The sequence below is a fragment of the Eretmochelys imbricata genome, chromosome 13 (assembly GCF_965152235.1).
Source record: "Eretmochelys imbricata isolate rEreImb1 chromosome 13, rEreImb1.hap1, whole genome shotgun sequence".
Lineage (NCBI taxonomy): Eukaryota > Metazoa > Chordata > Testudines > Cheloniidae > Eretmochelys > Eretmochelys imbricata.
Genome location: NC_135584.1, coordinates 16,525,009 through 16,536,780, shown reverse-complemented (window position 1 = coordinate 16,536,780; position 11,772 = coordinate 16,525,009). Strand labels below are relative to the sequence as shown.

Sequence of the window (11,772 nt, the reverse complement as noted above, 5' to 3'; positions counted from 1 at the left end):
TATGACAACCCAGTTCCTGTTTCTCTACCCCCTTCCTCCCCACCCAACCCAGAGCCAAGCTGGGGGTGGGGGGCTGACACCCCTAACCCCTCCCTCAGGGCCCACTTATGGGATCCCCCAGCCAATACACCCAGCCGCCTTCCTCCCCAGAACCTAGCCAAGGCCCCCCCAAGCCCACATACCCACATCCCTTCCCACCTCAGATCCTAGGGATCCAGAGGGAGAAACAGCCTGATCCTCGGTCCCAGGCTTGCACAGTTTCCTGCACAATGCCCTCTCCTTCCCTCACAGCATGCTGGTAACCTAAGCTGCCAGGACCCCTGTAGCTCTGTGGTTTTCAAACTGTAGGTCATGACCCAGTACTGGGTCACAGCAGCTCTGGTCAGCACTGCCGACCAGGCTGTTAAAACTCCCATCAGCGGTGCTGCCTGGATAAGGCAGGCTAGTCCCTACCTGTTCTGACACTGGGCTGTGCCCGGGAAGCAGCCAGCAGCAGGTCCGGCTCCTAGGTGGGGGAGAAGGGGACCTATGAGCACCATCCAATGGAGGCTCGGGGGGCGGCGCCTGGCAGCGTGGTCCACGGTGACAGGATGGGTGGGAAACCTGCCTCTGCACCCTGGCTGCACTGCTGACCGGCAGCTGCCAGAGGTAAGTCCGCACCCCAACCCTGTGCCCTAATCCCCTGCCTCAGCCCTGAGCCCCACCCTCAGACCCAGAGCCCCTTCCTGCACCTCAACCCCCTCATCCCGAGCCCCCCCCAGCCCAGAACCCTGACACCCCCTGCCCCCCCAACCCCCTGCCCCAGCCCAGAGCCCCCCCCCCCCCCCCCCCCGAACTCCTCATCCCCAGCTCTGTTGAGTTGCAGGCATCAACAATTTTCTTTAACTGGGTTGCCAGGAAAAAAAAATAAATAAAAAAACCTCTGCTCTAGCTCCCTCTCCCCAGCAGTGTCTTCTATGTGCAAGCTGGGCTCTACCGAGTCCAGTGGCCCCTAATGGCAGCTAGCAGCACTGCAGCCCATTTCTGTGGGGGAAAGGAAATTTTGCAAACCTATTAATTTCTGCAAAATTCTGCATTGTACAGTGGCTCAGAATTCCCCTAGGAGTAACTTATGTAGTGCTTTTCACGCATTTATCCGGAGAAACTGGTAAGCATCCTCATTACCAAAGAGGCACAGAGGTTAATAAACTTGTCCAAGATCACACAGCAATCAGGGGAAGAACAAGGACTACAATAACAAAAAGCTCAGGGCTCATTGGCCATGCCTCCCACTTTCCTCACACTGCCTCTTCCTCTGCAAGTTGAGTTATCATGGTCCTACAAACATTCAGACATCAGTAACATCCCCCAAACATGCTAGAGTGACACTGATCTGTGAGAGTTGCATCAACAATTGAACACAATTGTAGCCCACGAATGTACGGTTTAGGAGTATGTCAACATGTGCTGCCTGGATGCTACAGCCAGAGCCTAACCTTGTCCCTCTGTTTTTTATATTCTAAGCAGAAGGAAAGTGGAGGATAGGTAGTAACAGTGGACAGTGCTGCTCTTCTCTGAAAGACACACTGATGGTCTTTAAGTGGAATGTAAGTTGCTGAAATATGATTGGGAGCAGGTGGCAAGAGAAGATGCTGCAGACAATACCAGCAACTTCTGCTTGTTTATATAAGTCAGCCCAAATGCTCTTTTCATACATTTTCAGTGTCCATTCTCAATAAAGGAGATTTCTGTTAGAGGCATCTGCCTCAAAAGAGGTTTATTATTTAAGAGGGAAGAAGTGTTATGCAATGGATAGCCTGGGAGTCAGGTTCCTGGGGTCTATAGCCACAAGTTAGTGACCCTGGAAAAATAAGCTAAACCAAGCACATAAGGTCTGTAAAAAGAATATAAACTCATGAGCCACACGGTAGAGGAAGGCATGAGTCATGATGTTTGTAAAGTTGAGAAATCCCGAAGAAAGATGCTATCAACATGCAAAGTATCACACAGTAACTGGCTTCTATTCAGGAAGCAACGTTTGTATTTACATACCCAAGGTGTATATATTTAAACTCCAGGAAACTTCACAGCACACTTTACCTGTAACACAAGGACTGTTTCAATTCCACTCCAATGTAAGTGTTCCTGTTTCAGTAGAACAGATGGAAGGAACTGATTTCCTGAAGGGTATTGCCCCTGGTACTATTAGAGTCAATAAAGTTAGAGGCAGCAACCTAACCATAACAAACACACTGATGGTTAAAACTATTGTAGAGAAATCATCCCTCTCGGCTCCTGGCATAACTTAAGACAGCACTGGGGGGCTGCTAAATTATGGCAGCCTCCCTTGGCTGACCAGCATCTCCCAGTGCTGTGCTTAAGCCAGGCTTCAACAGGCCTCTCCCATCCCCTTCCCCATCCTTGCTCCAGAACACCCTACACAGAGTGTGCTCATAATGCTGCCTTCCACAGTGCCTGTACTGGGGGAAACTTCCCCCAGTCTGGATGCTGGTCTTTTAGGGCCTTTTTACACTGTTCTGGCCCTTCTATCAGGAGTAAAGGAGCCAAAGTGTGGGGGTGTTCTCACCCAAGTCTATTTAAAAAGACCCACACTTTTGCATGGTTACACTGACTGAAGAATTTGGAGCAAGCAGATAACTGCATTTTATGGAGGCGGAGGGGGAAAGACAGGTTTTCTTTAGCTTGTTAGAATACAGGACCTGAAAAGCTTAAAAACAAGGCACCGACTGCAACACGAATCTCTAGGACCACATTTTCAGAGCTCAGCACCTCTCATTGAGAACAGAAGGGAACTGCCACATCCTGAGCCATTTTGAAAAGCATAGGTCATGATATTCAAAAATTTAGACTCAAAATCAAAACATGGCCAGAATTCTCAGACCAAGGCTATGCATACACCACGATTTACACATGACCTAGTACTTAACCTTGAAAATGTACCTTCCTATTAAAGTGACAAACTTTAAAGCCAATGCAACTTATTTACCACCCCAAAATTAAGTGTACCAATTTTACATTGAGGTACAGAGAGTTTACAACTGGGAAAGAAAAGAATCAAAACACTCAATCTATTTCACAGCAGTTCATTTGTTGGAAGAAAGCAGTGGGTCTCAAACTTTTTTTTACTGGAGACCCCTTTCACACAGCAAGCCTTTGAGTGCAACTCCCCCTAATAAATTAAACACACTTTTAAAAATATCTACCACCATTATAAATGCCGGAGGCAAGCGGGGTTTGGGGTGGAGGTTGACAACTTGCGACCTCCCCTATGTAATAACCTCATGACCCCCTGAGGGGCCCCAACCCCCAATTTGAGAACCCCTGGAAGAAAGGGAAAAAATAGCTACTATGCTAATCTGCTTCACTTGAGTGAGGGACTGCTAGGAACAGAAACGTAGCAATTTAAGGGCATTTCTCTCAAGCATTCAACCCGGGGTAGGGGTCCTCCCTATGTCAGGGGTGGGCAAGCTACGGCCCAGGGGCTGCATCCAGCCCTCCAGATGTTTTAATCCGGCCCTTGAGCTCCCGCTGGAGCGTAGGGTCTGGGGCTTGCCCCGCTCCAGCTAGGGAGCAGGATCATGGGCTTGCCCCACTCCGTGCAGTTCCTGGAAACAGTGGCATATCCCCCCGTCCGACTTCTGTGTGTAGTGGCAACCAGGGGGCTCCACATGCTGCCCCCACTCCAAATGCTGTCCCCGCAGCTTCCATTGGCCAGGAACTGTGGCCAATGGGAGCTGCAGGGGTGATGCATGCAGATGGGGCAGTGCACAGAGCTGCCTGGCCACTCCTCCAAATAGGAGCCAGAGGGGGGACATGCCACTGCTTCTAGGAGCTGCTTGAGGTAAGCGCATCCCAGAGCCTGCACCCCCAACCCCCTGCTCCAGCCCTGATCCCCCTACCACCTTCCAAACCCCTCGGTCCCAGCCTGGAACACCCTACTACACTCCCAATCCCTCATCCCCAACCCCACCCAAGAGCCCTCACCCCCTCCCACACCCCAACCCTCAATTACATAAGCCCGCCATACAATTTCCATACCCAGATGTGGCCCTCAGGCCAAAAAGTCTGCTCACCCCTGCCCTACGTAGAGCTCACTGTAGGATCTGGGTGTAAAGCTTTTCTGTAGGGTGATAGAAACTGGAATAGTCCTTTGTTATAGTGCCAGATGCTTATATACTGAAAGAGTAAAATACACTGTAAACCTGGCCTTTCCTTTGCTTATACTATAGCAATCACCCCCCCACACCCCCCCCAGGCTGCTGGGGGACTCATGCATTAATCCTGTGAATGCTAGATATTTCAGACTAAGTGTTGAGGACGAAGTGTGATTTTATACCATCAAATAAATGAAGAACTGAAACAAGACTTACAAATGTGATTAGTATTATCCAACTGCTGTTATAAATTATATACATTTAGAACATCACGTTAAAATATTATTCCATGTTACACCAGAATAGATTAAGGCTTTATATTATTTACAGAAACCAACAAGCACCTTAAAAAAACACCATTAACATTTCCGTGCTAAAGACACAAAATCTGATGTCTTTTGCTCTCAAAAGACAACAATTTGCAGATGTGCTCAATGCTACACCTACTTTAAACATTGATTATTGGAACAGGAAACACATACTGGCAAGATCCCATCAGTGAGCACTCTGAATCAATTAATGCAAGCATGTGGGGTACACATATACAACGTGCCCTCCAGATACTCAGACATTTATTCATGTAAAATTGAATGCTTATACATAAATGGTTGGTTCAAATTCCTCATAAAAATTTGAACAGATTTATTTTAAGGGAAACTGAAAACACTTAAGAATTCTTTGCCCATTGATCAAGTCAAGATTTCAAAGTCTGCTCCACACCACGTTAACAAGACTTAACACAATAGCAAAGATGGAATTGACAGATTTATCAACCACTAAACGCACAAACTGTGACAATTTTATTGGCTTCCATCACTCTGACATGCTGTTTTCATGCAGCATATCTGGATGGGATTTCTTGAAATGCCATGACAAGTTATCTTCACTATTCTCCATATTGGTCTTAGACAACAAGCTACTTTTAAAAGTTAAATAATGTTGATACAACACATGTTTACTGTGCCACCAATGTATTAGAAGTGATGGTGCATCGTCTTCCTCTCTGGCTCACCTGACGGTTTTTATGAGACTCAGTGATGAAATATTTTCTAAGACATCAGCAGACATGGCTAAAGAAAGGTGCTCAGTACAAACGGAAAAGTAACCATTCGCATTTCAAGTATTGTTTGAAGAAGAATGAGTTTTTAATTGCAGTCGATGTTAGCACTTTTTAGCTTGTGCTTTAGTCTGTTATTTCTTTGCAAGTCTTGCATTTGGCTGATGGCTTTTTTTTTTTTTTTTTTTTAAAAGGTTGGCAACAAAGATAAGAACTGTAGAAGGCTGGTAAGAGTTTTATTTAACTTTCTGGGCCCACTTCATGTCATCTGCTCTAGGCTTTTGCCCAGTCACTCCTTGGATAATATTCTCCAAGCATCTCCAAAATCCAATCTTCTCTAATGGATAGTTCAGCCAACCTGAAAGACCCCGGGGGGGGAAAGGGGGGGGAAAAAAAGGAACGAACATTAGCTTAAACCATAGCAGTAGAAATGCAAGTTTGCATTGCTTTTCTTCCCTACTTAAGAGTGTTATTCACTTTAAATATCAAACAAAAGTGTGTTATAGAAAAGTTCAGCGGTAGCGCGTTATGGGCAAACAGTGAAGAATGGCCACTACACAAAGCTAAAGGAGACCCTATTAGGGCAAAAGAGAGAAAAAACACTTTGAATTTAGATATTTCTGTTTTAAAATTTCTAGCTAGTTATATAGATTACAAATGGCCCTTCATTCAGACCCATCAGTTTCACTTTTTGTTCAGATGGTTTCCCTTTCTGGTTCCTGTGCACTAGCACACGGTTGCAATGCCTCATTTGCAAGCTGTGCAAGAGAATATTCAAATCAAACAAGATAACTGGTCACTGACATTTAGACAGATTTATTAACTCATCAGATTTTGTAAGACCCAGTATATGTTGCCCCAGCCATAGCTAAATAGGCTTTATATTAAATTCCTAGTTTTCAGTGGCACAGCCGGGGTAGGGAAAACTGCATGCTTAACTAGGGCAGCTCCAGCTTTTAAAACACATTAACTCATATCTGTCTAAACATGGTAACTCAGAAAATAAATTCTAATCACACTGTACACTATGTCCTATTATCTGTGCTTTTGTCACCTTGTTATTAGATACTGTTGTGTGTTCTAGATGGGATACATGTTGACATTATTTGGAAACTGAAGCTAACAGCATGGGACCACTGTGTTTACTAAGAAAAGCATCACAAAGGGAGCACCTAACTCCAGCGTTCCAGTATCTGAAGTAGCCATCAAAAAGTTTCCAGGCAATGGTCAAAGTGTTGGTATTAGTCTATAGCAGTAAGTAGCGTGGATCTTGGCTATCTCAGACCCTGCCTCTCCTCATGCAATACTGCCACAGATGCAATCAAGAATGTTTGAGCTGTGCTCCTCTTGATTTAAAAGGGAGGGGCTTGTAGCACACCTTTGCTTCCAGATATTTGGTTAGACTATAATGAGTTTCATTTGGGATTATGCTTTTATCACGAGACTTGCTCAGTGGTAGATTTGTTAGGCAACCGTATGTCTAATTTTAAAAGGTGTAGAGAAATAGCTTAATCTTAAGAGCCCAGAGTTGCAATAAATTAAGTAATATTAATGTCCTCCACATACACTCAGGAGATTAGGGCACTTGAAGTATTTTACCTAAAGTATTGGGATGCCTTGGATGTGCTTAGTAAAATAACATGCAGTGCTCAGTATAAAGTTTAAATTCTAAAACAGCAGTTCAGACTTTGTTTAGCATGCAACATGCAAGACTCAAGAGCACTTGGTATGTCACCTTCATAATCTTAATCAGGATAGTTACAATTCTTTCCTGATACTGTACTTTAAACCAACCCACATACTACCAATTGAAAACAGCTCTGAAAACCTTAAATCCATCTTTTCCTGCACAGAGGCATTTAGGTTAGTCACGCCAGTGAATCCATGCTTCTGAAAACTGGCTCAAGTACATAATATTGCACCCACCAGACGGAATACTCACTCTCAAATTTTCTTCCCCCAGGAGTTGATGAGTGCAGGGAAAGCAGCAGCAGGCAGAGAGGAGGAAACCCAAGAGAAGCACAGGTGCATGGACATGCAAGGGCTATTGGGCAAGAGACAGAGCAAGCAGGAAAGGCTGGTGAGAATGCAAAAAGTGAGTTGGATGGGAGGCAGGATGAGGAGAGGAACTGAGAGGCTTTCAGAGGAGCTGCCCCACAGCCAGCTTTGTCAGGTCAGGACAAAGCATTCCTATAGATGTGGTACATAAGAGCAAACCGATTCAGGCTGGTGAGATTTTCATGCTGTGTATATGCCCATCACAGGATTCAAACATTAAAGTGGCACCTGTTGATCCCAAAATAAGACAAGGACACTTTCAGGGTCACTTCAGCACGGGGCACTGGTGCACCATCTTCTCCCTACCAAGCAGGTCTCTTGCCCACCAAGTCAGTCTGCAGGCTAATGATCCAGAACCTGTACCCAGCGGTCAGCATTTACTAGGTCTCCTGCTAGCAACCCTCCCTCTCTGTACACCTCATCCCTTCTGGAAGGCAAGTAAAGTCTCATCAGAGCAATGCTGCCAGCACCCTCTAGAAATGGACCCATCCTTCCCAAACTTCTAAATGTGACAGTTGAAGGCTTTGCATGAACAATGTAACGAAACAGAGGTTAACAACAGACAGCATGAATTTACAAGTGGCCTTGTAAATAATATGTAGCTAGTAGATAAATAATAATAATAGTAATAGGTGATAAGCTTGCAGCTTTGCTTCCTAGCATAAGAACGGCCATACTGGGTCAGACTAAAGGTCCATCTAGCCCAGTATCCTGTCTTCCGACAGTGGCCAATGCCAGGTGCTCCAGAGGGAACGAACAGAGCAGGTAATCATCAAGTGATCCATCCCCTGTCACCCATTCCCAGCTTCTGGGACATCCTAGCTAATAGCCATTGATGGACCTATCCTCCATGAATTTATCTATTTCTTTTTTGAGCCCTGTTATAGTCTTGGCCTTCACAACATTCTCTGGCAAGGAGTTCCACAGGTTGACAGTGCATGGTGTGAAAAATGCATACTTTATAGTATATGGATAGCTTAAGATCAATACAGGGATTGGTTCACAAAATTAGGAGGTCAATCAAAGCATGTGATACAATGCAGAATGTAATGTGCACGTGTTAGTCTGTTTTAGAATAGGTATATAATCTGATTTATAATTATGTACATGGGAGTTGTGGTGCATCTTAGCCCATCCCCCTCACCTAAACCTGATCACCTCAGGTATAACTGTATGAAATGCCAACAAAGAGACCTCAGTGATAAGTCTGGATTCAAACCAATTTTTTGGATTCCAGAGAACTGGATAAAGTGTTCTCTCAGAACTGGATGACATGCTCTGGTAAGCCAAGTGGAAAAAGTCTCGGAAGGAATCCCAATAGTCAGCCTGGAAGCTTTAGCATTAGGAGTTCCATTAAGAGTCTGTGTGCTCAGTCATCTGACACACTCCTGGCAAGATACAAGGGCAGACACTTATGTACATGGGGTCAGCTCTGAAGCAGTGTACGCTCTCAGGATTTGAAGTCTTGCCCAATGACACTAACAAGCAAGGCTGCTTTTAAAGTGCAGTTCATGCCTCAGTATCTATTAGCACTTCACACACACAGCTTTACATCGTAAAGGCTGGGGGTTTCCCCATTATTCTGAACTAAGACCACTGTGGTTAGGAACCCAAAAGCCCTTGCATACCTACACTTTATTCAGTGAAGCAATCCATCGTATTACCTTGATGTGAAATCAAAGTGGGCTGGAGAAGAGGGAATGGGATTAATACTTTTTATCATGGTTTTTGTTCATTTAGAGCTTTCCGTATGAACAGCTCAAAGTTCTTCACAGAAGCTTGCTGTTGGAGTCAGTCAGTCAAGTGACTAGCTCAATCCTAACTCCCAATCCTCTGTTCTTGTCACCCTACCATACTGTCTCAGTCGCACTGCATTTCGTTCTGACAATGATTAGGAGCAAACCATTTGCTTTGCTTCACATTTTGATGTTAGGTGAAATCCAGACTTCAGTGTAAGTACGAAAGGCCAGATAGATCAAAAGAGGACTCAGCTAGCAGCATAGTCGTACCTAAAGTACCAGGGAGCGGGCTAAAGAAGCTGAAATAGAAATGAAACAAATGCTAGCATAGGAGATGGTTTTCTGACAGGTGACAGGAACAAGTTATAAAGCTTTACACAGGGCACACAGTACTGCATGACTAATACAAAATCTATAGATCTTTATTTCACAGTCCATTTGTCAGAGCAGGAGATGGAGTCAGGAATCTAGAATTTTATTTCCAGCAGTGCTATCGCTCACTGTGTGACTTTTAGCAAGTTATGAGCACTCTGTGGTTTAGCTTGCCCATCTGCAAAATGGACATAACCATAATGACTTTAGTTGAGGTGAATATCATGATCCAAGGGAATCAGAAGCCAAAAAAAAAAAAAAAAAAACCTTGATAAAGAAGTTACACATGTTCTGAATGCCTTTGTTAGAAGCATTTGGAAATTCTCTCATTATGGCCATGAATTTCAGAAGTCTAAAAACTTGTTTTGGAAACTAACATTCAAGGAGAGAGCCAGTGCAGATTAAGAAAATAAAATCATTCCCTTTGTATAAGAATAGAAGCTTTCACAGAATTCACTGCACTAAATAAAGATGCACCAATTTGCATGCGAGATCAAATTGCTTGATCTTTCCCAAGCCCCAGCATCACTGACCTGAAGTCAACTATAGAAAGTTAGGTTTCAGAGTAACAGCCGTGTTAGTCTGTATTCGCAAAAAGAAAAGGAGTACTTGTGGCACCTTAGAGACTAACCAATTTATTTGAGCATGAGCTTTCGTGAGCTACAGCTCACTTCATCCGGAAGTGAGCTGTAGTTCACGAAAGCTCATGCTCAAATAAATTGGTTAGTCTAAGGTGCCACAAGTACTCCTTTTCTTTTTATAGAAAGTTACTGATTTTCAGCCAATCAGAAGCCTGATTCTTCTTTGTGGGATTGGGATTTTTCTTATTTATGTATACCAAGTGAAGAGCCTCAGTTGAATTGTACAGTAAAAGCTAAACATACGGCAAGTTGTGGCACGTAACATCATCCACATTTTATAGACTGCTAAACAGTAATATATATGCAATCAGACTACATTCTTGCCACATGTATGCTTTCTGGTTCAGTAAAAAAAAGCTCGGTCCAGGAATATATAGTTACTTTACCTGTGGTAATACAAAAATAAGTCTCATGGGGAGACACATGATGGATTCGATGGTGTTTCCGTGGCAGGATAACATGCCAGTCCTGCAGAAAGATGACCCAGCAAGGAAGACCAAAGTATGTATGAGACCATTTGTGAATCTGGTTTGTCAAGGTTACAAAGATAGCCAGGGCAAAGACATAACACTCCCAAGGGCATGTTTGGTACAGTGCTTCTGCAAATAAATAAATTAAACAAACAAATAAATGAAAAAGCATAAAAAAACCAGACTCTCTCTTTTATTTTATTGAAGCAGATTCCTACCAGACAGTTTCTAATCATACCTGCCCTGTTTAGAAGTTGCCCCTTAATTCTGACACTATTCTAGCAGTTGCTGACACTTCAGATGTTAACAAGGCCCATGACCAAATTGCTTCAGCAATAGATTGTGACAGCAGAGCGGCTGAGTCATGAACAACTCATCCCATATGACATTCTGAAATGCCACAAAGTGATAGGGTTGCAAGACTAGTATGCACCACACCAAATTAGGCAAAATAAATTCAGTCTAATGGATAGTGGGAACCTGAGCTATGGATTTACTGACTGTTGTACAATTAAATAGGAGAATGTAATGCTGCATTATTAGTATTTACATTTACTGAACTACTTCTGCAAAATAGAAAATTTCACTGGTTTTTAATCTTAAACTTTCTTCCTTAATTGCCTGAGTTTAAAAGTCCTTTGGGAAAGATAGATGCTAGTTCTTCTGCAGAATTTATATTCTAAGGTTTCTTTACTGAACTCTTCAGTAGGACACTTTCCTGGAAATGGGAGATCCTTGGCATGGGAGAGGTTAATCACCCATTATCAAATAGTGGAAATTTTTTTCCCCTCTCCTCCAAACATCTGCTTCAAACAAAACTTAGAGCTGTTGACATGCATCACCGATTCAATTTTTAATCCCTTCCCCACACAAGGACAAGCACTTATTCAATTTATCCAGTGATGAAGATTCTAAATCCATATACATAGTCACTGCTAATAGCTTACCTGGGGAAAGAGAAACAAACTTGTAGGCCATGTTTGCCAATGGCAGTAGTGTCATCATGCAGTTATCTCCATTGGTCTCTATAAAATCATGTCTAGTAATTGCTGTGGGGTCAATGTGATGTTCTCTAAAAGGTCTGATGAAAGCCTGAAAGAACAAAGCCAGAAGTGCCAGGCCATTACTCCTAAGAATGAATGGATCAGAAACAGAATGAAAGCATCAAACCAAAGAGTGATACAAGGGCTTCCATACTACCATGAACCTAGGAATTAAGGTTCAAGCTTTTAGAAGTAGCATTTGAAAGAATTCATCCATCTGTTGCTTTACACTTGCAAG

The 11,772-nt window shown here is 43.5% G+C and overlaps 1 protein-coding gene across 2 annotated transcripts in view; it reads right to left on the bottom strand.

Annotated features, from left to right (window-relative positions):
- Nucleotides 1–4,380: 4,380 nt before the first annotated feature.
- The window catches only part of PEDS1 (plasmanylethanolamine desaturase 1), a 32,926-nt gene continuing 25,534 nt past the window's right edge, over nt 4,381–11,772 (bottom strand). For both annotated transcript variants that reach the window (XM_077831678.1, XM_077831677.1), the window contains 3 exons: nt 11,439–11,583; nt 10,408–10,620; nt 4,381–5,569 (listed from right to left, as the gene is read on the bottom strand). In XM_077831678.1, the coding sequence (XP_077687804.1) occupies nt 5,448–5,569; nt 10,408–10,620; nt 11,439–11,583 (480 nt within the window). In that variant the 3' untranslated portion in view covers nt 4,381–5,447. The remainder of the gene's footprint in view (nt 5,570–10,407; nt 10,621–11,438; nt 11,584–11,772) is intronic.